The sequence below is a fragment of the Hippopotamus amphibius genome, chromosome 3 (genome assembly GCF_030028045.1).
Source record: "Hippopotamus amphibius kiboko isolate mHipAmp2 chromosome 3, mHipAmp2.hap2, whole genome shotgun sequence".
NCBI lineage: Eukaryota > Metazoa > Chordata > Mammalia > Artiodactyla > Hippopotamidae > Hippopotamus > Hippopotamus amphibius.
Window position 1 is genome coordinate 27,735,966 of NC_080188.1, and position 26,727 is coordinate 27,762,692.

The 26,727-nt window shown below is 44.9% G+C and overlaps 3 protein-coding genes and 1 non-coding gene across 10 annotated transcripts in view; 3 read left to right on the forward strand and 1 right to left on the reverse strand.

The window, feature by feature from the left end:
* USP46 (ubiquitin specific peptidase 46) overlaps positions 1–3,323 on the reverse strand; it is a 58,453-nt gene extending 55,130 nt beyond the window's left edge. For 2 of the 3 annotated variants that reach the window (XR_009052882.1, XM_057729974.1), the window contains exon 1: positions 3,115–3,323. Coding sequence is in view for 2 of the 3 variants with exons in the window: in XM_057729974.1 (XP_057585957.1) it covers positions 3,115–3,150 (36 nt within the window). In the remaining variant the exon portion in view is untranslated. Of the gene's footprint in view, positions 1–535; positions 663–3,114 lie in introns of those variants that run through there. The other variant, XM_057729975.1, reaches the window with a different exon arrangement.
* The window catches only part of LOC130850429 (uncharacterized), a 59,622-nt gene continuing 35,868 nt past the window's right edge, over positions 2,974–26,727 (forward strand). For 3 of the 4 annotated variants that reach the window (XR_009052885.1, XR_009052883.1, XM_057729979.1), the window contains exons 1-3: positions 21,673–21,727; positions 21,998–22,131; positions 22,882–22,930. The gene's annotated coding sequence lies outside the window, so the exon portion shown is untranslated. Of the gene's footprint in view, positions 3,194–21,672; positions 21,728–21,997; positions 22,132–22,881; positions 22,931–26,727 lie in introns of those variants that run through there. The other variant, XM_057729978.1, reaches the window with a different exon arrangement.
* LOC130850427 (uncharacterized) lies at positions 3,496–6,859 on the forward strand. Of its 2 annotated transcripts, XM_057729977.1 has the most exons (4): positions 3,496–3,942; positions 4,209–4,377; positions 4,769–4,863; positions 6,198–6,859. In XM_057729977.1, exons 1-3 carry the CDS (start codon positions 3,586–3,588, stop codon positions 4,795–4,797), a joined length of 555 nt encoding a protein of 184 aa, XP_057585960.1. In that variant the 5' UTR covers positions 3,496–3,585; the 3' UTR covers positions 4,798–4,863; positions 6,198–6,859. The 2 variants fall into 2 exon arrangements, with proteins under 2 accessions (XP_057585960.1, XP_057585959.1); XM_057729976.1 differs by lacking the exons at positions 4,769–4,863; positions 6,198–6,859 and adding an exon at positions 4,534–4,686.
* Positions 22,408–22,529, forward strand: LOC130850632 (small nucleolar RNA SNORA26). The gene has a single exon (XR_009052991.1). It is a non-coding gene; the product is annotated as a small nucleolar RNA SNORA26 (small nucleolar RNA).

Below are 26,727 nucleotides of genomic sequence, written 5' to 3' on the forward strand. Positions count from 1 at the left end.
AGTCCTAAGCAGGTTGATCAAGAATCACGATGGGAGGAATACACATGAAGTGAAATTAAAACAAATGGGAACTGGCATTAAACTGCCAATGGACTACATAAAACTTCAGCGGGGTAGGAGACAAGTGGAGGGACGTGAATATTTTCTCAGGACCCCTGTATCTAAAACTGGCACCAGAAGTGTGGGGGAAAGAGAAGGTGTTTATTTTTCAATCACACAAAGGATTTGCTGCAAGGTTTTTTCCTGCTCTGCTGGGTCCTTTCTTGTCTGCTGGATGAAACAAATCCATTTCTAAATGCTAGGTCTTGGTCTGCACAAGTCTTACCCTGAAGGACGATATCTTTTAACACTTTCTGGACACACATTGGCCTGTTTAAAATATGCCAGATGACCTGCTTTAAAACAAAAACAAAACTGCCACTTGTTCTTACTACAACTCAAACCAGCTGGGATCAAATGGAGTTGGGAGCAGGAAGGATCAGTAACAGCCCCAGAGAAAAATTAAACAGTGAGGAAAGACCCATAGAAAACCTACCTGGAAACAATTCATCATCGAGTGAAGAAACTAAAGAGAGGTCCAATGAAAATGTACGCCTGATCAAGTGAAAAGACAGCGGTCTCCTCATCACCGAGCCTCCTCTGTGGGAAGCAAGACTGGGAGGGACAGGACGCCCTAAGCAGCCTTTTATAAGGGGCGGGGTTAAGGATTCCCACTCCAGCCTCCTTATACTGTAGTAAGCTTGGTTTGCAGAAAAGAACATGTGGGTTATCTTAGTGGCTGCTTCCATCAGGTACAAGAAGACACCATCCCCACTGTCTTTTAAACAATTGAAGGTGACATAATAAAGATGATGTTGAAAACAACTGACACTCATTGAGTACTTGCTACATACTAGGCCCAGTAACTCATTTAATACAGCACTCCCATGAGGTAGGAACCGTGATCATCTCTTCTTACAGATAAGGAAAGTAAGAGAGAGCAATTTGTTCAAGGACAAATAGCTAGTATGTTAGAACTAGGGCACGGAACCCAGATCTTTGACCTTAGAGCCCAAACTCTTCCCATCACTTACTCCAGGTACAGTGTCCATATAGAAACGTACAACTCCCTAGTTATGAATTATTGGTTCCTCACCTCACCTGGGTGATAATCCTTAATCTCCTTTTTAGGGACTCTACATGAGGTGTCAACTCTCCAGAGACAGTACTAGCCCACTCCTCTCATGTCCTCCCTACAGCTGGCCTCCCGGGCCGAGTTTTACTGGAAGCAGGTTGTGACACTCTACTCAGGTGTGCCAAGAAGCCCCAACTGCACTGAGGGGAAAAAAAAAAAAAGGCGGGGGCTTGGCTTCATCTTGGGACATGCTAGCTCTCCTTTCCAGCCTGCTTCAATACGGAGAGGTGTCGCCCCACACAAGCAGGACAGGAACACCACCAACGGCTTCACTGCCCTGTAAGCCCGAGGCCACCCCAGGAGGCATGAAAGAGTATTAGAGCTGCTCTGGTTTCACAGTTCCCCTCAGGAGCTGGTCTTAGCAGACAGGGAAACCGAGAAGCAACGCATCACCTTTTCCCTGCACCAAGCAACGTTAATGCCACTTGACAGGAAGGAGCAGGAGACCTGCCTCTGGGTAGAGAAGGAAGGAAGAGAGGAAATGGAAACGTGCCAGGGGCCACCCACCACGTCTAAGGGGTCCTGCGCCAATCCCTTTGCAGCTATCACTCTGGGAAGGCCCAGCATTTGCTCTGCTGCCCACAGCAGCAGCCACGTGCAACCGTGCCGAAAACTGAAGCCAGCGCCAGTGGGTCTTGATTCCACCCCTGAGCTAACACATGGCTCCTTAATGCTCCTTTCCCAATGTGTTAATCTTGCAACCGAATGTGGGACAGAAGATTTAAAAAGCTGGTGATGGGGGAAGGGCAGCCGGATCACCTTACTCCCAGGCTTCTCACTCAAACCTCCTCGGATTCCCTTTCGTGGCCTGTACTATTAGCTTCAAGGGAGGTTCCCCCCAAACTGGCATTAAAAGAGCATGTGTTCCATTCAGCTGGGGGGAGGGGAGACGTGCTGTTGGGGGCGGGGTGGGGGGAACCCTGGAGAGCCAAGGCAAAGCACACATTCTCTCATCCTGCACAGGAAGGCAATGCCTTACTCCAGGGGGCAAGCTGTGCTCCCCAAGGCTCTAACAAGTGGAGGTACCAGCAGGATGCACCCTGGGGACACAAGGGCTGGAGGCTGTTCCTGCAGAAAATGAAAAGAAAGGGAAAGCAATGGGAGAAACCCAAGTTAAAGTGATCACCACGTCATGGACCCACTCCTCATGGGAGCCCAGCAATGTCCCCTTGCACACTGTGTCCACGCCCCCCAGTCCGCTTGGGGCTACAGTGGACCAGGCAGGATAACCCTGGAGACCTCGTCCACGCCCCCAGCCGGCCCCGCCCTTAAGGCCTCTAACTGTTACTGCCTTATAACCTTGTCCCCCTTTCACAGATGGGGAAACTGAGGCATCCAAGCACATGACCGTGCTTCCCCAAACCAGGCAGAAGTTCACTTCCCTAACCACAATTCTGCACTTTTTTTTAACAGCTCTATCACATTTCAGATTTCACCAGATACACCTATCGCCTCTGCAAAGTGAATCCTAAATACAGTTTAAGGAGGGAACTCAAAAACGAGATGAGGGCGGTCAGGGAGTCCGGCAGGGCTTTATCTACGGCACGGACAGGATGCGTGCCCCCCACTCCTGGCTTCTCCTCCAACCCGGTCCCCCGGGACGTCCGGGTTCGGCCTCCCCCCTCCCCCCAAGACGCTTCCACCGCAACCCGAGGGCGGAGGCGCAGCGGCGCGGCCCGCGAACCGGCGGGCGGGCGGGCTCCCCGGTGCCGGGGCCGCGAAGGGGGCGGGGGGCTCGGGGCCCCTCCCCCGGCAGCTCCCGGGGCCGCGACCGGCCCGCCCAGCCCGGGGGCCGGGAACTTCTGGCGGCGCCGCGCGGCCCCCGCCGCCCCCGCCGCCCCCACCGGCCGCCGGGCGGGCGTGCGGCTCGGGTTTCCCTTTCTTCGCCTCGCGGCGCCTGGGGCGCGACCCCCGAGGCGGCGGCGGCGGCGGCCACTCACCATATTACAGATGGAGGCGATGTTTCGGACAGTCATTAGTCTAAAGGTTGCAGCGATCCCGCACCGCCATCTTTACAAGGTGAACACAGCCCCGGCCATGGTGGCGCGCGCGCGGGGAGGCCGGGCGCGGCGGCGGCGAGGCGGCGAGGCGGCCTGGGGTCCGGCTTTCAGTTTGGCTGGGAGAGGGAGGCCGGGAGGGAGGAGAGGAGGAGGGGAGGGCTGGGGAGGCGGGAGGCGGGAGGCAGCGCGGAGGGGCGGGGAGTGGCGGAGCGAGGGAGCCTGGGCCGCGGCCGGCGGCGCCGGGAGGAGGGGCGGCCCGAGCGCCGCGTGCGGCCCGCTCCCCGTGCGCTCCCGCCGCGCGCCCGGCCCCGGCCGGCCCCGGCCCGGGTCCCCGCCGCGCCTCCCGCCGCCCGCCCGCGCGCGCGCGCCCCCCCGGCCACCCCGGCCCGGCCTTCCGCTTTTTCTCTTCCGATGCCCTGCTTCCCTGTGTGTGCGGGCTGGGATGCGCGGCCAGGCCCTCGCTCGCGCGGCCGCCGCGGGTCCCCCGGGCGGACCCCGACGCGCCGCGGGGGAGGCGAGGACCGCGCCCGCGTGGGGTGCCGGCCGGCGGAAGGGGCCGCCCGCGGGCTGGGGACGCGGGGCACGCCGTCGGGGACCGGGAGCCGCTTTCCGTCTCCACTTGTTCTTCTCTCCCGCCGCGCGGCCCCCAGCAGCTCCGGGTTTTTAATGTTTGGGCGAGTGGAGGAGGCAAGGGGCAGAGGCGACCACGTCCGCCTTTTCGTTTCTCCCCGGGGCTCCAGCCAGAGGGCACCGGCGGGGACCCGAGAAGTAAATGGGGTCAGGACACGGGAGCGTCGGGAGCCCGGGCCAGCGGCGGGCCGGCTGCCTGGTCGAGGGCGCGGGGTGGCGGGGGGGGGGGGGGGGGGGGGGGACGGGAACGTGGGTCTGGGCGGAGGCCAGCCGCGGCGCGCTCGGGCGGTTTGTGACACTAGCAGGTACCAAGGGGAAGTCTCGGTTCTGGACAAGAACTAGGGACGGCCCAAGGAGCGATTTGAATCCGGAAAGAACGAAAACCAAACTTTTCCGTCTTCTAGAAACACCACCCTCTCTCGCGGGCACCCAACCTCTTTAGATTTCGGGAAGGGTCATGGTATCGGCTTATACACATTCCCTGCATAACGGGTCGTGGTTTTTGGCCCAAAGTGCGAATCTACACCACTGAGCAGATCGGTTCTTGTGAAGCGGAGGAGCCCATTTCCGAAGGTGGGAAACAATCCTCACACAAGGTTGCAATTCAGTGCTTTCAACAGGGAAGCTGCACAAGAGAAACGCGTGATAATTCTTAAACCAATACATTTAATGACAAATCGAATTAGAGGGGAAATTAATATAATTGAAGATAGCTTTTATCTAACCCAGAGGAACATACTGGGAAAATAGCACGCTGCCTGTCCTCCATCATCTACTCGGCGTTATGCACTGTAAGATTTGAGAGCCGTTGATGCTAACATCGCTAGGATTTGGGATGGAAATAAAAGAAGAGAGACAACAGCGACTAAAGTTTCCTTGGGGTCATCTTGGCTCTGTATTTTTAATGGATTTAAGGAATAAATTCCTGCTTAAGTCATTCTGCCTATATCTTATTTCCAAACAGGTCGTGAGGATGTGGACAGCTCACTTTGATCTTTTACCCTGTCAATCATGATTCTCTTTGCATTCATGACCTTCAGTCACCAACTTAACCATCAGGTAATAGATGCTATTACAGTTGCCCTTTGTAGGTCAGTAAAATAAGGCTTAGAGTACCAAGTATCCTACCTCCATGATGTTACCCAAATGTTACAACTGAAGCTGGTGTCCTTAATCAGGCTGAGCATCCTGAAGAGGGGAGACAGCAAAATACCCAACCTATGGCTAGTTGAATAACCAACTCCTGGAAAGGTTTAAATACTTGAGGAAAATCGTAAAACAAGTTCAGGAGCAACCTCAAAGCTAAAACTCAGGCCTTGGGAGTCAATTTCACAGACATTCCACTATGAAGGCATTAATCCAAAACCTTGAATGATATGGAAATTTTATACCATAATAGAGTTCAGTATTTCTGCCAACATTGGCATAATGGATGGCAAAGTCCACAGGATTGAAAATGCCATTGACATAATGAGAACTGAACATCATTCGATTACTGAGTGCTATGTCAGCAAGGCATCCTCTGCATGCCTTTTAACAGGCTATAGCCTAAAACTGAAGTGTTTCAATATAGATGAACATCCAGATTGAAACTCAGGCAGTGAGTTACAAACACAACAAATCAATTGAACACAGCAGATCTTGTCAGACTCATGAATAGTTAAGTACATTTTTACACTACTACAGGGTTGGTATTCACAGATCTAAATTGGAAAAGGCATCAGTTGAAGAAGAATAATTGTAACCTCAGCCTTGTTCAGGGAGGAAACATTTGGAGGTGGTAAGAGGTAAAATGATGAACACATTGACAAGCTAATGAGAACTTTGAGGAAAAGTGTTTCAAGTATCAGGGCCAGCTGGTATGAAGGTATAGAGTTAGAACTGGGAAAAGTAGGCAAATGGAAAGGTGAAACACAGGCCAGCGCTAAACAGATGAAGGCACGTGATCCAGGCCTGGCCAGTGAGGGCACTTCATGGCCCAGCACAGTGATTGGTTCAGCTAGGAGGATGTACTGTAAGCTGAGCCAATGAGAGTTGGCCCTGGGTCTTTGGGACTCCCTTTCTTGAGTTTGCTGAGCTGATAAGATAAAATCTAGAGCTGCCATCTTTCCCCTTCCTGAGAATGAAGAAAAATAAAGCTGAGAAATGTAACCGAGATCCCAGCAACATCATTTATCCTGTTGCTGCCAGATCTGTATCCTGGACTCTTCAGCAGCTCAAGGTGGTAATAGTCATTGTTTTCTTTGGTAGTTCAAACTGAGTGTCTGCTGCTCACACCTAAAACAATTCTAATACACCATTGTCTTCCTATATCCAGAATTCATTAGGTTCTTTCTGAATTCATGGCGTTTCCTTTCCCTCTCTTCCCTACCCATGACATGGATTTTTTCCAGGTCTTCCTTCTCTAGATCTGCCCCGTCCCTGAGGCCGTCCACGACTGCTTGCCACCGCCACCAGTGAACGATATCCAGGTGGGTCCATGCTCACCCTTCTGTTGCTACCGGTTTTGTGTCAGTGTCCCTCCTGCCTCCCCTCTTTCCTTAGTTAACACCACTCAGCCTTCAGATGACCTGAGACAAGATGGGATGCCCTTTGTCGTATGTCCTTACAACACCATCAGTCTTTCCTTCATGGACCTTATATTTGTGTATATGCTTATGCCATCCAGCACACAGCATGGAGGCAATAGAGTGGGTGTTAACAAGTGAACCCTGGATCCAGACTCTGCACTAGCTGATCTTGGGCAAGTGTCTTCACTTCTCTATGCCGAAATTTCTGTATCCATAAAAGGAAGAGGCCCTTTCAGAGAGTGTTAATGTGTTAGTTTATGTAGAGTACAAAAAATATGTCTGGCATGCACTAACCGCTACATAAGTGATCACTGCTATTATTGTGAATGTGACTGTTTGATTAATGTCTGTTTCCCAACCCTCATTAGTTGTGAAGTGAAAGAGAGGTCTGGTTTTTTTTTATAAATTTATTTATTTATTTTATTGGCTGTGTTGGGTCTTTTTTGCTGTGCACAGGCTTTCTTTTAGTTGCGGTGAGTGGGGGTTACTCTTCGTTGTGGTGCGGGGGCTCCTCATTGCTGTGGCTTCTCTTGTTGCGGAGCACAGGCTCTAGGCGCGTGGGCTTCAGTAGTTGCAGCACAGGGGCTCAATAGTTGTGGCTCACGGGCTCTAAAGCACAGGCTCAATAGCTGTGGCACACGAGCTTAGTTGCTCTGCGGCATGTGGGATCTTCCCAGACCAGGGCTCGAACCCATGTCCCCTGCATTGGCAGGTGGATTCTTAACCACTGCGCCAGCTAGGAAGCCCCGAGAGGTCTGTTTTTGGTCACCATTTTACACCTAAGAAAGACACAGTGCCTTGTCTATAGAGCAGCCAAGAAATCAGATGTTAAATATTTGGACCGTTGCCCCTCTCCAAGTGGCCTGGAAGCTCAAGGAGGGAAAGAACCGCGTCTTGTGCATGTAAAAGAGTCTCATCCGGTCTTAGGCATGGTGCCTGGCACATTCATTCCTTTCCATTTTTTCCTCATTGCCAAATAGGTTATTGCAGCTCATTTGAGATGCAAATACTAGCAAACATTTGGCTGTCTGGGGGTCGGGGTGGTGGTGAGGAGGACATTTTCCTGGTTGTAGTTTAAAACCAAACTGGTTTCCAAGGATTATGTTTCAATTCTGTGAGGAACTTTATGACAGCCTTTTCCCTTTTTCATCATATGTCAAACAAATACTTGAAGACATGCTTTTGGTCCAGATGCTGTGTGAGGCCCCAGTGGTCCTAGGATAAGAGAAGGCAGTCATAGCACTCGCACTGCTCAATTTCTCATGTGGTGTCCACTGGCATCGTTTATGAATGACCTCACTATTTTTTCCATGCAATTAGTATAAAAGAAGGATAAGCTAACTATGGAATGAGTTCCTACAGCGGGGAAGCTGCATCTAAAATGATGAGTGTATTTGTGGGTGGTTAAGATTCCCTAAGTCTTTGGAACAATTGGCTTATTTTGAAGTGCCAATTGAAATGCCATTGAAGGACTTTTCAGCTAGGTTGGAACATAATTAGATTTCTATTTGCTGATACATTTTGATTAACTGAAAGAAAAGACGACTGTAGCTGGCTACTGTATGGGGAAAGAGGGTTGAAGGAGAGCAAAAGGGCTCTAGGGGAGGCCAGTGAGAGATCTGTGGAGAGGGAGTCCCAGAGCTGCTGGGAGCCTGGGTTTAGGTAAGGAATAGCAGTGGAAAGGGGAGAAGCAGGTAGATTGAGGACTTTTTTTTGGAGGTAGTTAGCTGAATTTGGTGATTGGGGTGAGGGACAAGGATGAGTCAAAGATGAGACCCAAGTTTCTGAGCAGAATGAAAAGGAATGTCGTTTTTTACAATAGGAAGTGCTGGCGGAGAAGATGCAGGTGTAGGTAGTTGAGAAGACATAAACTTGGTTTCAGAGGTGTTGAGTTGGAGATAACCATGAAACACCTGAAAAATTATATCAGGTACCAATCTGGGGCTCAGAAGAGGTGTCTGGACTGGAGATAAACCTAAAGCTAATTAATATATAGAAGATAACAGAGGACATGTGGTTATGGATGAAATTGCCTAGGAAGAGTTTTGCCAAGGAGTTTGTTTTAATTATTTTTGGCTGTGTTGGGTCTTTGTTGCTGCGCACAGGCTTTCTCTAGTTGCGGCGCACAGGCTTTCTCTAGTTGCGGTGAGTGGGGGCTACTCTTCGTTGCCTTGCAGTGGCTTCTCAGTGCAGTGACTTCTCTTGTTGCGGAGCACAGGCTCTAGAGTGTAGGCTCAGTAGTTGTGGCACACGGCCTTAGGTGCTCTGCAGAATGTGGGATCTTCCCAGACCAGGGATAGAACCTGTGTCCCCTGCAGGCGGATTCTTAACCACTACACCACCAGGGAAGTCCCTGCCAAGGAGTTTTGACTGAGAATAGACAAAGGGATAGGAAGAGCTCCACCATGTACGGATCAGGTGGAGGAAGAGGAGCCAAAGAAAACTAATACAGTGCTTCTAAAGTGGTAGAAGAAAAGCAAACAAGCATGCAGCTTTGCAAACCCCGGAGTATTTCAAAGTGGGAGGGCATAGTCAAAAGTATCAAATACAGCTAAGAGATCAAAGAAGATGATTAATAATAGTAACATTGTTCAATTCTTGAACAAAACTTTAACACGCATTTAATCCTTCTGACAGCCCTGTGAGGAAGGCACTATTATAATCTCCATTTTAGAGAAGAGAAAGCTGAGGCTCAGAGAGTTTAAGTAACTTCCACAGATTCATTTAAGCATTATTTCACCAGAGCCTATTACTTAAGAGTTCTCTGAATTCTGTCAAAGGCAGTTTGCATGGAACAGTTAGGATACTGGATAATCCATGTTGGATGGATTAATAAATGAGAAGGTGGTGAGAAAACAACCACAATTGTTTGGCTTTCAAAGGAAAAAGAGATAAGGAAATAGACAATTGAAGAGCTCAAAATTACCTTTGTGGAGCTGGTCTCTGCCTGGTTTGCAAGCACCTCCTTTAAATCAAATATTTACATCATTCTCTGTTCATGGTTCCAGGTCTGCAACCTCATAACTCCCCCCACTCTCAGCTGACTATTCTTGCTTCTATTTCACGTCCACTCGGTCCTCAAAACTCAGTTCAGGGACTTTCCTGGTGACGCAGCGGTTAAGAATCCACCTGCCAATGCAGGGGACAGGGGTTCATTCCCTGCTCCAGGAAGATCCCACATGCCTCGGAGCAACTAAGCCCGTGCACCACAATGAAGAGTAGCCCCCGCTCACCACAACTAGAGAAAGCCCGTGTGCAGCAATGAAGACCCAGTGCAGCCAATAAATAAATAAATAAACTTACTTAAAAAAACAACAACAAAAAAACTCAGTTCATAGCTCGCTTCCAGAGGAAGTCTTGTCAGTCTCACCTTTCCTGGTAGGTTTTTATCAGAGGTCACTTTTGACATTTCTTTTCGACCCTGAAATGCTTGGCACAATGCTAGGTGTACACAGGAGGCTCTCAGATAATTAACAGGTGATTAATTCTTTGCCTACAACACTTGGCTCACTTGATCAGAACCATTTTACTCACCATCCTGCTTTCCTGGTGGTTTTCTCTTTTCTCCAAGTTCCGATCTGAATTATATAGAATTTACAGTCCTCGTGGGTATGAGGAGGGCAGGGTTTAGAAGGTAAGTGTGTGGCGAGGAAGCTGAAGCAAAGGAGCTTCCCGTCATTTAGAAATAAGCCTTCTAGTCTAAGGCCATACCACCCTGAGTGTGCCCGATCTCGTCTGATTTCGGAAGCTGAGCAGGGTCGGGCCTGGTTAGTACTTGGATGGGAGAAATAAGGCTTCTAGAAAGACCGGGTCATAACATAAGGAGAGATCTCAGCAGCTTAAGGGAGGCAAGGGAATCAGCAGAAGGGTTTGGTCATCTTATTTGTCCCTTTTACCATAGTTTTTAGGACACTTGTCATCAAAATATGGGAAGCTAGTGAATCTAGAAGTGAGCTTTGATGGAGTGCCCTTATTAGAAGAGTAGGGGTCATGTTGAGGGCCCAAGAGCTTTGGAAAGGAGGAGTTCCATCCATTAGATTGAGGAAATTAACATGAGATGGCCTCCATCTTCTTAGCAGATAGGAATAGACGCTGCACGCTCCCAAGGGGTTTGACTGCTTTGTTTACTGCCATGGCCCCGGAGTAAGGCACATAGAAGGCACTCAATACATATTTATTGAATGGGTGATCAAAAGGATAAGATTAGAAGAACTCTAAGCATAGACGCCCTAGGGTAAGCGAATAGTTGTTCTAATAGCCTAATCAGATTTAGAACAAGCTTTTTTCGGGGCATTTACGTTCCTTCCCTGTCCATAAACACTATTTACAATAAAGAAAGATGTATGCAGACTGTACAGCAGACTGTACCCTAGTGTGCTCCCAGCCCATATGTGATCACTTCCATAGCTTTAACAGCCTCCCGACTACCGCTGCCACCTGGTGGAAGGGCAGAGATTCACAAGTGGCACCCGGAATGAGACCTCCCTCAAGCAGCAGCACCTGTAATTCTCCTTGTGTGGTCATGCCCTTCTAGAAAGCTGGCAACCTGTGGTTCATTGAAAACAAGACTGTCCTGCACTCCCTCACTGCACAACTTTTTGCCAGTGAAGGTTTAGGGTTCTACTCTTGCATTTCTTCTCAGTAAATAGGGTCAGACAGCCAAATTAAGGGTGATACTGACAAGGCCACGTGAGCAGATCCTCCTGCTGGTAGCTGTGGTGCTATGTACCTTGAAAAGCACTATACACAAGCCAGTCATCGCCTACTGTCACCCGTGGCTAAAAAGAGGTAGGCTGTGAGGAGCTGACAGCTCTGAATGGTATACATACTCATTTGATAAGCCTTTCAAGATCTGCATGAACTACATAAATAGATTCAAAAGTTTCAAGAGTACTAACTGACTCAAATGACTACAAATGATATATGCTGCTTTTGATGGAATTCTGGTTCAATTGAAACCTTTGAAACGATACTGTCGATGGTTCCATTTGAAGCACATTATACTCATTGCTGTCGGGGCTTTATTTTTAAATAAAAAGGACAATTCAAGATAGCTTACTTATCTTCTATTGGGGGGGTAATTATGAGCCATTTAGTTGAAGTCACGGTTATAAAATAATGTTTCAGCAACAGCTATTATTGATTCCTATAGGTTATTACAGCTTTTTAAAAGAGCTGTTGATATTATGTCTAAGCACAAAGCATGAAACTTTTATATGCTTTTAATATTTTAAATGAAAACCTACATTCAGAAAATTTAGTTTTTAATTAAAACATACATACCTGCATAAATCTTAAGTGAATTGTCACAAAACAGGCACACCTGTACAACCACCCCCCAGGTAAAGAACTAGAACATAAGCAGCATCCCTGAAGTCCTCACCCGTACTCCTCCCAATCACTACCCTCTCTCCGCCAGAGGTAACGCCTACACTGACTTCTAAATCCATAGCTTAGTTTTGCCTGTTTTCTGTTTGTGTATGTTTATATAAATAAAATCGTGCAGTGTGTAACTCTTTTTTGGCTTGGTCTCTTTTGCTCAGTATTATATTTATGAGATTCAGCCATGTTGCTCAGAAAGGCTGTAGTGGGTTAGTTTTTGTTGTTGTACAGTGTATAGTATGAAGATGTCACAATTTATAGACGTCTGACACTGGTGGATATTTGGGTTGTTTTCAGCTTGAGGATATTATGAAAAATGCTTCTGTGAACATTCTTGTATGTGTCCTTTGGTGAACATGAGCACACACTTCTGTTGGATATACATTTAGGTGTAAGTTGCTGAGTCATAGGGTAGACGTGTGTTCAACTTGGAATGATAATGCCAAACCGGTTTATTTTATTTATTTATTTATTTATTTATTTATTTATTTATTTATTTATTCAAACCGGTTTATTTTAAGGTGGTCATACTAACACTTGCACTAGCAGAGTGTCAGAGTTCCTGTTGCTTCACATCCTGCCTAGACTTAGTATTATCAGACTTTTGCACTTCAGCCATTTTGGTGAGAGTGTGTGTGTATTTCATTGTGGTATTAAAATGCTGCATTTTAATAAACAATTGCGTTTCCTTTTATAGCAGAACAGAGAGAACCATATATAACTTAATAATGCTCATTAAAATATTTTTGGTACTGAGTCCACATCATCCTCTTTCCTTTTAAGCCCATCTCAGTGAGCAGTCCATGTCCCAACTAGTATACAAACAATACCAGACATGGGACAGGTCCGTCTAAACCATCTAGCAAACGGAAGGATTCATCTAATATCTCCTCGAAGTAAAACAAGATACAGAAATGAATAGTCAAGGACTATAAGCAGTAACAGAAAACAACCAGCTTTTAAAAATAATGAAGTGTAAGTTGTAGAATAATTGATTACAGTTAGATTTATCTAATTCAACCAACTTGGAGCCAGGAGAGGTTAAGTGATTAAGACCCATATCAGTTGCAGACAGAGCCAGAACTAGACTTCTAGTCCTTACACCTTTTATAGGATACCCAAAATTTTATTCAATGTACTTTCTTAAGTCGAAAATTTCTCTTTAAACTCAGTTTAATTTCCCAGAGTTCAGATTAATTTTGTAAGCGCACTTAGTTAACCATGAAGGAACACTGTCCACATGTTGTAATTATATAGCCATGCTTTTTCTCTCTAATTAGAAGGCAATTCAACACTGAAATCCAATCCCAACAGAACATGCTATCTGGTATCACTCTTCAGAAAGACAAAAGCAGTCTGTCTTAATTCTCACTATTTTCTTTGCCAGCAAGTCAGGCTTAGAGTTTTATAAAGCAATCCATGTAAATACTCTACTCTGTCTTCCTCTGAGGACTCAAGGGGGTCGAGGGGCTAGATCCATAATGTGATGCCTTTCTTGTAGGAAGATGTCACCACTGACCCACAATCAATAGGCTGTGGACTTTGAGTTATGGCTCTGCAATGATCTATATACATTCATCCAGAGCTTCTAGGTGACAAATAGCACACGATTGCCAATGTCTAGCCTCTGGCTACTGACCAAAATAGAGCTAATTTATCCCTAAAAAGTTCATGATTTGAGTCTCTGCTAACAGCCTCAGCAAACCATCTATAGACTCTTTCACCATCTTGGTCTGGGAAATATTCTCCCCTATTTCATTGTAGTATTAATTTAAGGCACTGCAGCCCTTAAAAGCCCCAAGACAACGACCCACAGATATATTTAGTTTAACCATTCCAGTGTTTAAAATCTATTTGAATTAATGCCAACATTTGAAATCTAGAGAATTTACATAAAAATTCAGATTATCAGTCTCTCTGGAAATATCAAAAGCTCTAGCCATTCGGGGACCTTGTTCCTGGTAATAGCCAGGAGAAGCTGACCGGGGTGGCTTCCTTCAGTGGGGACATATCTCCCTAATTCACCAGTCTTCTATCCAGGCCTCTTCACTCCTTTATGCTGCCTTCCTGGCCCCCATATGCATTTGAATTTACGACTCCTGCCCTAATCAAGTAGTATCAAGGCCAGATTTCTGCCTGGAGCGCCACGCCAGGGCTTTGGCAGCAACTTGAAGGATCTCAAAACAGGCTGCGTATGTCATTCCGGTCTCCTGCAGGGCCCTGCTGGATTGCCCAGTGCTGTCCTTTGCAATGCTCTTTCTGTGGGCTGGATATTGGCATAATACAGACCCTCACTGACATACAGTGGGGCTGCGTCCATTCAGGGAGAGCTGGGACTTCCCTTATGCCCCAGGAACCTGATTCCTGTTTTCTCTTCCCAAGTACATGGGCAGAAAAATGCTGAGAGATGTAGTTTAGCTTTCTCTAACCTACAGAAAATCCAGTTGGCAAGATCTGCAAGTTTGGCGCTTCTTCTAAAGCATCTGTGTGCCTGCCCGCATCCCCCACCCCCCGACCTCCCCATGAGTCAGTGCAGTCAACAATGCAATTTAAAATGCAATAAATAAAGGCAAATGAAATTACAAAAATGGATCATCACATGTGAAAAATCAACTAAACAAATATTTTGCTCAAAATGTCAAGCATTTGGGGACTTTAATAAAATATTGAAAGTGTTCCCTAGAGGAGATAAGCAAGTCAAAAATAGGACGTATGAGAACAGCGCTAAGTGGTGCTTCACATACGAATGGCACTCCATGTCCTAACAGATATGGAACCATGTTCCCTGATGCGGTGACATGTCATATCATGCAGTGGGAGTCTCTGGGGCCCAGTGGACAGCAGCTGTGCAGGAGCTGAGCCTGTGGATGTGAACAACACTGGTCCATGGGAATCCACCGGAGGGACTGGTTCAGTGTCACGTAGAGCCATGTACAGGATTTACTGTTGTGAAAGTTTCCCAGAGTTCTAATAAGAATGGGTAGTCAGAACCTAGATTGTCTCAAGCAGGGTAGAGCACTGTAAGGGGTCCAGGACTGCATAAGTACTTCTCTTGTCTGTTGGGCTCTTCTTGAAGGAGTTAATGTATCCACCCTCTCTTTTCTTGAATTATCAGTGGTCATTGATCTTGTGACCTTATTTTGAAGTAACTGCTCAGGTGTGTACCCACTTGGTGTTTTGTCCCCAAGCTCTGATGAGGTTGTCCCATAAGGCTATCCATTCCATAGCTGTTTTAGAAATTCCTAGAGAAGTTTGTTAGAAATGCAGATCCCAGGGCTCTACTCCTAAAGACTCTCACCCAGTAGGTCTTTGTGGGGACCAGGAATTTATATATTATTTTAATAAATTTATTTATTTATTGGCTGTGTTGGGTGTTCATTGCTTTGTGCAGGCTTTCTCTAATTGCAGCGAGCGGGGGCTTACTCTTCATTGCCGTATGTGGGCTGCTCAGTGTGGTGGCTTCTCTTATTGCGGACCACAGGCTCTAGGCTCTCAGGCTTCAGTAGTTGTGGCACATGGGCTCAGTAGTTGTGGCTAGAGCATAAGCTCAATAGGGTGGTGCACGGGCTTAGTTGCTCCATGGCATGTGGGTTCTTCCTGGCCCCGAGATCGAACCCGTGTCCCCTGCATTGGCAGGTGGATTCTTAACCACTGTGTCACCAGGGAAGTCCCAGGAATTTACATATTAACCAGTGCCCCCAGAAGACTCTGATATATATGGTCTGTGGCCATACTTTGAGAAATGCTGTCTCAGAAGGCTGATGCCAATGCTTCATGATTCCATCTCCAGTATCAATTTTAAAAGCATACTTTTGATTAATTTAAAACATAAAAATCCTGAATTTATGATAATATGAAACCTCCCTGTAATTGTTGTATTACTCTGACATTTGGGGGGCGGGGGGCTGGAAGGAGGCAAAGAAAAAGAGTTTATCCTGCCTTTCCCATATGACCTGTTTTTGGGGGGTAATCAAAATAGTGTTTGAGAGAAAGTTGTTCTTTATAGAAGTCCAGCTAATAAATGCAGAAGGAGTGATTTTTTAAAAATTTCTAATTGCTATTTTACAGCTATGAATAAAGAGTTTAAGGAATAAGTGTAAGTGAAAGCTAAAGCCATTCAGTGAAAAGGTAATGGCTAACTTGGCAGTGGAGGACACCACCTCAACCACTAATAAAGCCTAGAAAAATGGGACAGGTGTGCCATTATGGGCCTTGTGATGTGATGCACCAGAAGTATTGAAGGTTTCCTTGCCCCAAAATTCAACTTGAATCTCATCAAGCCAGCTTATAGAAAATAAACAAGTTAAATAAAGAAAAAGAAACAAGTTATATGAAGATAAAGAAACACACTAAATGACAGTAAGGGGAAACAAAAGGACAAATCCAGAATGTAGGTCATTTTACAGGAGAAATTACCCAATTTCTACAACAAATCTGTGATCAGGTAAAGGAAGAGGATCATTATTAAATGAAAGAGACTTAAAGACATAGCCAAATGCTATGGGTGGATCTTGTTTGGATTCTGATTGGAAAAAACCAGCTGTAAAAAGAGAGTTTTGAGACAATTGGGAAAATCTGATCATGGACCTGGTATTAGATGATAATTTAAAAATTATTAGGTGTGATAATAGCATATAGTTATGTTTGAATATGTTTTATCAATCTAGAAATGCATACTAAAATTTTTATGGGTGAAACGACATAATGTCTGGAATTTCCTTGAAAATGACTGAGTAAAAATAAAGGTGGGTGCACAGATGAAATGAGATTGGCAAAATAATGCTAATTGCTGCAGACTGATGCTGAGTATGTGAAGCTTCTCCTTATTTGGGGGTATGCTTGAAATTTTTTATAATAAAAAGTTTTTTAAAATATACTTTTGCTGTAGGCACTCACTCCTTACAAGTCAGGCTAAGGAGTCAAGAAGTTGAGGTTATTATTATTCAGGAATTAAACATTCCCTTCTACTAGTTACTCCCCTATAAACGCCCAAAACTAAGTTTCCATATCCTGAAATCCATTTTTTTTTTCTCTCACAGCCCAAAAAAGCCCTGGTGGATTTTTTTCCCCACATTACTCTCTTCTGTAATAGCGTAATGAGATGCACAGAGTAAATGGAGCTCCGTTTGCTATTGATACTTTGGCTGCTCAAGAACCACTGAAAGACCCTTAAAGCATCACTCATCTATTAAGTGAAAGAAAGCTCTTGGAACTTCCCTGGCAGTCCAGTGGTTAAGACTTCTCCTTCCAATGCCGGGGGTATGGGTTCCATCCCTGGTCGGGGAGCTAGGATCCCACATGCCTCCCGGCCAAAAAACCAAAACATAAAACACAAGCAATGTTGTAACAAATTCGATAAATACTTCCAAAATGATCTACATCAAACAAATCGAAAGGAAGGAAGGAAGGAAGGAAGGAAGGAAGGAAGGAAGGAAGGAAGAAAGAAAGAAAGAAAAGAAAGAAAGAAAGAAAACCCTTGCCATTAAATTAAGGGAAAACCACTCTTCATACACAGGAGTTTGGGGTGTATGAAACGCACTATTTAGATAGTGAAAAAGTGTTGAAGCAAACATGGTTGTATTATACTTTGTTGTAGCCTATTTCTAGAGGAAAGGGGGAGCCCTCTTAGATTATTTACAACCTACTTTGTTCTTGGTCACCTAACAGAAAATGGTTTTAGATTAAGAATTAAAATTTTCTGAATCAAGAAGTACTCTAATTAATCAGTCTGAGCACCTTTGTAAATGTTGAGGTCAATACTGTGAAGATCGGTGCAGTAATTTAATTCTTAGAGGCTATTTGGCTTTCATTGCCTTTAAAGCTAAATTTGGCTGCTTCACTCACTCCAGGGTGGCTAATTAACATCCACAACACAGTTCTCCTGGCCATCAGTCCTGCAAGTGTCCATCTCCATCCAGAAGACATCAGCCAGGGTATTAACTTGGGCCCTTTTTAGTAATTCTACAGTAAGGTTTCCAACTTTATTTTTGAAAAATCTTAGCCAATAGTCTACCAGTTGCTATTATGGCTTTTCTGTGAAATGTCAAGTGCTATTAAAATCAAGATTTAGGGACACCTAGCAGAATTTCTCAGGTCATATTCTCGGAACACCTGCATCAAAATCAACGGGTGGGTTTTTAAAAATGCAGATTCCTAGGCCCCCTCTCCAGTCACACTACATCAGACTCTCCACTGATGAGCCTGGAATTCTGCACCTTTAGCAAGTGTGTCAGGTAGTTCTTTCACACATTGAAGTCTGACGACCAAGTTTTCAGGAATGTGAGATTTCTCTCAAGTCTTTGAGAAAAACAGAGGATAAAGACCCACATGAAACAGCAGCGGGAGGAAGCAATCAGCCAGCATGTGGAACACACCCCAGCAAAACTGACCTGTCCACCATCTGGTAAACAGGTAAATGAAATTCAGTACGGCCAATCGATGGAATATTATTCAGCCATAAAAAGGAATAAAGTCCAGCACTGCATGGCCCTACTCTTGTTTGTTTGGCATTGAAAACATGCTAAGTAAAAGAAGCCAGAAACAAAAGCCCACATGTTGTATTGTACAATCCCATTTATGTGAAATGTCCAGAACAGGCAAGTCCATAGAGACAAAAAGTAAATTAGTGGTTGCCAAAGGATGTGGGGAAGAGGGGTGGGGAGTGACTTAGTGGGTCAGAGTTTCTTTCTGGAATGATGAAAATGTTCTGGAATTAGATAATAGTGATGATTGTACAACTCTATGAATATACTAAAAACTACTGAATTGCACACTGTAAAAGGGTGAATTTTATGGTATCTGAGTTATATCTCCAAAACTGTCATTTAAAAAGTTAAAGGTGTTGGAACAAAAAAAAAAAAAGAAAAGAAAAAAGGAGGGCATTTTTTCCTACATTTAAAAGGAGGCTTAAACTTTGAAGACATAGCTGAATACAATAAGTAAAACTTGTTTGAATCTTGATTCAAACAAACTGTAAAATAGACATTTTTAGACAATGGGGAAATTGAACATGAATTTGGAATTATTATTTTCTTAGCAATCATACTGGCATTATTGTCAGGTGCAATTTTGTCTTTTGAGATTAATACTGAAATATTGAAGGATGAAATAATATGATATCTGGGGTTTTCTTTAAAATACTTTGAGAAAAAAAGGGAAATGGAACAAGTATGCAAAATAAATGCTGGTTTGGTTGATAGTTGTTGACTGGAAGATAAATACACAGGGACTTCTTGAATTCTATCATTGGGCATATTTGGGAATTTTCATGATAAAAAATTTAAGAGTGAAGGAACTCAGGGCTTCTTGATTATTTTAATGTTTGATTCCAAAAATTTCAGTTGTACTTGCAGTGTTAAGGTGAGATTGAAGGGCAGATATTAGAGGCAGGTTCTTACTTTCTAGCTTTTCAATAGGAAAAGGTCAGGGGGAGAATTGAGAATAATTCCATAAACTCAGAGAAATTAATGGAAAGACTAGAAAGACATTGAGCTTAAAGTTCCTTGGTCATTTTTAAAAAAGAGAAAACCTAATTTTTTCCTCAAAAGCCACTTTAAGTTCTAAGAGGATGAATATATAGTTGTTAACTATATATTCAGTTGATATTTACTCTAAGCAATGAATTAACTTCATTCACATCAAAATAAATTTGTACTTTGATGTACTATGCTAGACTTAAGATTTTGTCATTGAGAACTTCTTAATTTTATAATCTTGTTAGAAATTTAGTTGTCTTAAAAATCTAATACTATACACACACACACACACACACACACACACCCCTTAATGCTGAATCTTTGACCAGAGAATTAACCCAAATTACCACATCTTTCTTATAGGCACATACTACCTGTTTTCGATCACTGATTTCCATATTATAGAGTGTGGCCTATCTGCTTCATAATCAGATGCAATTTCCTTCCCAAATGTCACCTGGCCTGACTGATGACCATCTTGCTACGTGATAATTAGCACTTGGGGCCAAATTGTTTTGAGTGAGTTTAAACATGTAAATCACCTTGACAAGGAAATCCTCTGCCTGGGTGTCAAAAATCTTGGATATGTGAATTACAAACATTGTTTTAGGTTATTGATATTGAGGAAGTTGGTTATGTAGGGGAGATTGCTGGGCATCAGAACCAAGCTTCTCCACCCCATCTTCCAAATTTGGCTGAGACCTGCCCACTTCTGGTAACTCGATCCACCTCCTGGTGACTTATCAAGTCACTTATACTCCTGCCTGCTCTTAACCAAGCTCTTCCTACAGCCAGGGTCATGTCATTGAATCTCAGCTTGGCAACTCAGACCCTGCTCTCTCCTTAGAGCCTCTGTTTGGGAAACTCTGAGATAAGAAAGATGAAGGGACAGCAAACGGGTGTTTCCTGTGCCACCCTAACCCATTTTACTATGATCTTATGAGTATCTGCAAGGTAGTGACTGGCTGCTAGGATTTATTGATGAATCTTATTACATTTCTTATCCACAAATCATCTTAATCATATCCTTAAACCACAGCTTGCATCAGGTCCTATCATCCTCCATTTTAAAATGCTTGAACATCTACAAACTACTATATATAAAATAGATAACTAATAAGGACCTACCATATAGCACAGAGAACTACTCAATACTCTGTAATGACCTGTATGGGAAAAGAATCTAAAAAAGAGTGGATATATGTATATGTATAAACTGATTCACTTTGCTGCACAACAGAACCTAATACAATATTGTAAATCAACTATACTGCAATTTAAAAAATAATAAAAAATAAAATAAAATGCTCGAACTGATTTCCATTGTTCTCAGCATAAAACAAACTCCAGCAGGGCCTCCTGTATGATGTGGCCCCCAGTCGCTTCTTAGGCCACTCTGCTCCTACATCTGTAAGTTCCATTTACACTTTGGGTTCCTTAACCCGTCAAGCGCTTTCCATTCTACCTCCAGGCTGTACCATAAGCTGTTCTTTGTGCCTGTAGACCCCCAACTCCACTGGAGATGCCTGCCTTGATCAGCCAATCAAACATAGGCCATTTGTTTCCCTTCCCACCCGACTCCACCCACCTGGGGAAAGCAATGTAGTACAGCGTTTTGAGGGGCTCTGCTGTCACTGTTTGGGTTCAAATCCCAAATCCACCACTTGTTAGCTGCTCTGTGACTTTGGAAAGTTACTCGGACATGTCTCGGTTTCTCCACCTATAATGTGGGGATGATTAAAAATATTTTTTAGGATTGCTAACAGATGGTAAACTCTTAGAATAGTAATAGAAGTTCTCACTTTAGCATATACTCCAATTTTAACCCACTTAATTGTTTGTCAAGTTTGAGTCCGTCACCTAGGGAAGATTTACAGTACCTCCCTCCCCACTCCCCACCTCCCCATCTACTTATTGAACACTGTGAATGAATGAACAGAGAGCATGAAGAAAGGAGGCTGGTCCTCCCAGATTTAGGAGGGACCATGGGGTGAGCTTGCTCAAGAAGACGTGGTCCTGGCCTCTCTTTAAGCTTACAGGTTCTAAACAGATTCTAAGCACAAACTGAACTAGCGTAGTTGTAGGAAGGGGAATTTCTGGGTCCTGGATCAGCCCTGGGGTAACGGCTAGAGCCTCCTAAGGAGAGTCCAGAGGAAGGCACGTTGGCCCGAGAGAACCAGATCCACCAGCGCCAAAGCCTGGGGAGGCGCCGAGACTCAGAGCTTCCACGAACCTTGCTCCGCGTAGGCTTGGCTCCCGCTCCCGGCGCGGAAAGACCGAAAGGACCCGAACCGGCCAGAGACCAAGGGCACCAATGGCCAGACCCGCACCGCCCCCCTCCAGAGACCTCCCGGGGATTGGCTGTCCGCCCCGCCCCGCCCCTACCCCGCCTTGTCCTCCTCCCGCCCCGCCCCGAGCCCCTCCTTCCGCCCCGCCCAGCCTGCAGGATCTCCGCGCCGCGCGCAGGCAGCGGCCTCAGTGTTGCTGAGTTGAGCGGTGAGTGTGTATCTGCGCGGCGGGGAGGGCGCTGTGGGCCCGGGTGGGGATGGGCTCTCTCCTCGTCCCCTCGAGCTTTGCCCGCCTGGAGGTCCACTGCTCCCTGCGGCCAGAACGTAGGGGTAGAGCAGCCCTCGGCGGCCCGGGGAGGGGCGGGCGGCCGTGCCCGTCCCGGGGCCGCGCGAGGCACACACGCCGCGCCCAGTCGTCCGGAGGCTTCCCGGCGGGCAGGCCCGGGCGCGGTCACACGTTTGCGCTTTGCTTCCCCAGGGCGCAGCCGCGGCTTCTTTGCAGCGGGTTCGGGCCCAGCCTGCGGCGGCAACAGCGAGTCTCAGAGCGACGGCGGGCCTGGGGAGCCTGTCTCCAACGACTGCGGGTGCAGAGGCCTGAGCTGTAAAGCGCAGGTATGTGCCCGTCCTTGAGTGAAGTGACCCGGGCCTGCGCACGTGGCCAATGGCGCCCGCAGGGTTCCCAAGCACGTGTTTGGTGCAAAGGCCCGAATCCGGCTCTCCCTTAACATTAAAGGAAACGGACGTTTACTGGCTCCACCCCGCAGAACAGCTGCTTCTAGTGGGTTTTCAGACTCGGTTAAAGAAACTGCTGAGGTCCACGGATATTGACGACAGAGGAGTGCAGGAAGTCGTAGAGAACCCTATGAAAGACCCAAATCGCCCTTTCCTGTGCCCTTTTAAGGTTGACGCAGTGCCTTAAGAGGCTAACACAGAAGGGTAAAGAAAGTCTCCATAAAACCCAGAGAAGAGATTGTAGAACTCCTCTTTGGATCCTGTCTGGAGTCACAGCTGAATCAGAAGATTCTCTTTCAGTTCTAGCACCTTAGTGGTATTTTTATAGTTAAATAGCAAAGTGATAAATTTGAAGTTAACCTTAGGTTTGAGGATACCTTCAGGCCTGCTTTTTAGACCAGCCTGGGGATACCATCTAGTGTTTTCAAATAGGTACGGGAGTTTGGATACTTTGGTCATCTCTGAAGGTGGGAAAAAAATCTAGATGATGGAACACGTGTACAAGAGGCTTTTTCTGGATATCCTTTGAGACAAACTGAAAAGAATGTACCTCAAAGGTGTTTGTGGTCTCTGTTTTGTTTGCTTTTTTCCTATTTGTTCAAATGTTTTAAAATTTCTTTCTTTTTATAGGTTGAAAACTACGGGTAGAAGCCATTGAAGCTGGAATGCTCTGATGCTGGTATTTTAACTGGACTTATACAAACTATCACTCTGCAGTTTACAACACACAAGTGCCTCTAATGAGGTCAAGTAGTCTCACATAACTTGTAGCAACCATGTATCTACACTGGCATAGGAGTTAGGGCAGTGAGATAGTGCTGGTCCTTTAATTCTCACAGCTCTATGAAGTGGATACTGTAAACTTACAGATGAAGCAGTAGTTCAGGTAGTGAATTAAGATTTCATCACATATGCATAACCCTGAAAAGGAGCCTCAAGTGTACCTTTTTTGGCTATGTAAACTATGGGAAGTCACTTATCTCTGGAGATTTAGTGTCTTGTTTTAACATAAGTATTCAGATGGGAATTAGGCAGTTTGGGGGGCAGGGGGAGGTTAAGGACCATAGAGTTATTATTGAGAATATAAAGTGTTTATAGTATATAATTACACTGAACCTAAAAGAAGTCAAAATCTGGCACAAAAGGACCATCCATCAGCATGTTAAATGTTTCTGGTAAATGTAGCATAATGAGCTGTAAAAAGGAATTTGTAGGATGCAATGATGCTAGATTGTTAGAATTTGAAAGTATTGGAGGTGATGGGAAAGTTTTCATATGGGAAGAAATGTGTCATTGTAGCAAGATTAACTCACTGTAGCAAGAGTTCTTGTTGATCAGCTCTGAATGCTTCCAGAAGGCTTAAAGGTATTCGCCTTGGATTCATTTTTAACGCTTATTTCAAAACATTGTTTTAGCCTCTGTTTAAACTTCATTTCTTTTTATATTCCATATTCTGTAAAACCTAGCTTCCTAATATAGGAAATTTATGCAACAAATACGTTAGAAAATCATAATTGCTAGAGGGAAAACAAGGTAAGGGAAATAGGAAGGGCATGTATATGCGCTGTGAGTGGAGGACACGGTAATTTCAGATAGAGCTGGTTGGAGAATGACTAACTACAGAAGACCTGAAAGGGCTGCGGGAGATAATATGGTTATATACATACAGTCCGCCCTTGAGCAACATGGGTTGGAGCTCCATGGGTCCACTCATACACGGATATTTTTCAGTAGTAAATACTACAGTACTACGTGGTCCGTGGATGTGGATGGCCACCTATAAATTATTCAGATTAACCCCTGCATTGTTCAAAGGTCAACTGTATATATTTGGGTGAAGAGCATTTCAGGCAGAGTAAGTGCAAAGGCCCTGGGGTGGGATGTGTTTAAAGGTTTGGGAGGAAAGCAAGGTGAAGCTGCAGAGAAGTGACCTTAAGGGAGGATTCCACAGTAGTTTCTGTGCAGGGCTAAGGTGGATATTTTAGACCATTCTAAGATGGCAGCTTGCTTTCTGGCCTCTCAGGCCTCTGAATGCTATGATTTAACCTAAAAGGCACCCTGCCACACACAGACTTGCCCATGTTTCTGTAAGCACTGTCTTTCCTCCCAAGTGCTCTTGTTCTGGACTTTTATAGCACCCTGTAATGGCCTTGTCACACTGGGAAGCACATTTTGTAACTGCTTGTGAGCTTGCCTCACTGCCCCTGCTCATAAAGCTCCTCTTGGTTCCCACCATGTTCCTGGGTCTAACGAAGTGCCTGGCATATTATATGTTCTCAGATATTTAATTTGAGCCTAAACCCATGGTGACTATGGTACAAGGAGCAGTATCATTTATAATTAAGCTTACTGCTATTGTTAAGTGTGTTGAATTAAAAGTCGCATTCAAGTGGGTGGCTTACTTAGAAGTGGCATCATAAGAGCCTAGATTCAGATCCCCATCCTTCTGTATGATCTTAGACCAATTACTTCTTAACCTCAGTTTCTTTATTTGTAAGTTGATAATAATCATAGTTACTAAAAAGCCCCTGGTAAGTAGTAAGCACTTAATCGTGCTATAGAATCATTTTGATAACACTATATGATCATTGTAATATTGGGTCAAAATGAAAATACTGATATTTGATATTTATATGATACTAAAATGCTGGCTTTAATGTTTATAAAAGTTAGCAGAGTACCTACTGTGGGCCAAGTACTATTCTAGGTATTGTGAACAAAGCAGATGAGTGGATGTGATTGCAACTGGTCCACTGATGGAGGCCTCCACTGTAAAGGCTTGTGATGCTTCCTTAACTGGGTTGTGACTAGTTAGCAGTGTGGTGGAGAGGGTATTTGGTAGACTAAAGGCTTTTTCTTTTTTTTGTAATGAGTTTTGTCTAAAAAGCGTAAAGCCCACTAGACTAAACAGTAGCAGGTGAAAGATGCGAGCAGTTTTATAGCCAGGGGTTAAAACATTGGAGGAAAGACAACTTTTTAGTTGCTTCAGAGTCCAGAGTTTATAACTATAGAAGTACTAAAACAGTGCTTAGTCACACTTGGCTATTTAAATCAAAACTAAAATTAAAAATTCAGGCCCCCAGGTGCATTAGCCACTTTTCAAGTGCTCAGTAGCCACCTGTGGCTAGGGGCTACTCCACTGGACAGCAGATACAGGACATTTCCATTGCCGCAGAAAGGTTATTGGCCGTACTGTTCTAGAAGTTATGTGGTGAAGACAGGGAAAACCTAGAGAGATGGTGTAGTTAGGCTGACTAATGGCCCCCAAAGAGGTTCCAGAACCTGTAAATGTTACCGTACCTGAGAGGGGGTCGGGGGTCGTTGGAGTTGTGATTAGGTTAGGTGTCTTCAGATGGGGAGACTATCCCCATCTGTGGATCATCTCTGTGGGCCCTATATCCAATCAGAACTGCCTTATAAGAGGCAGGCAGGTGATTCCATGAACAGGGGAGGAGTCCATGTGAAGATGAAGTAGAGAGATTTGCTGGCCTTGAGAGTGGAGTGATGCAGCTTCAGCTTGCAGCGGAGGGATGCTGGCAGCCACCAGAAGCTGGAAGGTGTGGTGTTGATTCCCAGCCCCCCAGAGCCTCCTGGGGGAACATACACTTGATTTCACCCAGCAGAGCTGATTTCTGACTTCTGGCCCACAGAATTGTGAGAGAATAAATTTCTGTTTCAGTAAGCCACCAAGTTTTCAGTAATCTGTTACAGCAGCCTCAGGTATCCAGTACTGATGGAAAGCTTAAGATCACAAATACTGCCAGAGCTGGAACCTCACCACACCACACCACCTCCTACCTGTGTTTTCGCTAATGCCTTACTGGTGGGTAGTGAGAGTAGATCTTATCTATTAGTCAGTTTAAAATTTTTCAGAGGTATGGCAATGAAGTTAAAATTTATTTAGATTTGAATCACAAGAGACATCAGCATGTGGTGAAAATACGGAGGATTAGCCAATACTTCATAATAAACACATTATCAAAACAAATATAAGAAATCAATGTATGATTTGTTGGAATGTCATTTATGTATACATTTATTACATGTATTTATGTAATAAATTTCATTACACAGTATAAAACATCACCCAAAGTTCAAGTTGTAAAAATTTGGTAACGGAAACTAAGGCAATAGGGAAAAAAATTATTTTGATTATAATTTTTGCCTTGTAGGCCATACAGCTTTGGCTAGCAGTGTCCCAGAGGTAAAAGGCTTAAAATGGGACAGTTTTTCCATAAACAATCTCAGTTTGGGCTCATGTTTCACAAAATGTAAACTGGAATTTCTGGGAGGTTTAAAAAAAAAAACAGTATAGCTAACAGGACTAGTTTTCTCAGGGTTGCTACCACAGGGCTTTGACTTGTCATGCATACATTGGAATTTTGATGTATTGAATATCTAGGTTATAGCAATACTAATACTGAATAATGGCAGCTTCATGCTAGAGATTGGTAAGGAAACTGAGGCAAAGATCCA

Bases quoted from the DNA above. Each gene is read 5' to 3' on its own strand.
- LOC130850427 (XM_057729976.1), top strand. From the start codon at position 3,586: ATGCCCTGCTTCCCTGTGTGTGCGGGCTGGGATGCGCGGCCAGGCCCT. The intron at 3,943-4,208 runs GTAAATGGGGTC...TCCGTCTTCTAG, and splicing joins CACCGGCGGGGACCCGAGAA to AAACACCACCCTCTCTCGCG. The intron at 4,378-4,533 runs GTGGGAAACAAT...TATCTAACCCAG, and splicing joins GGAGGAGCCCATTTCCGAAG to AGGAACATACTGGGAAAATA.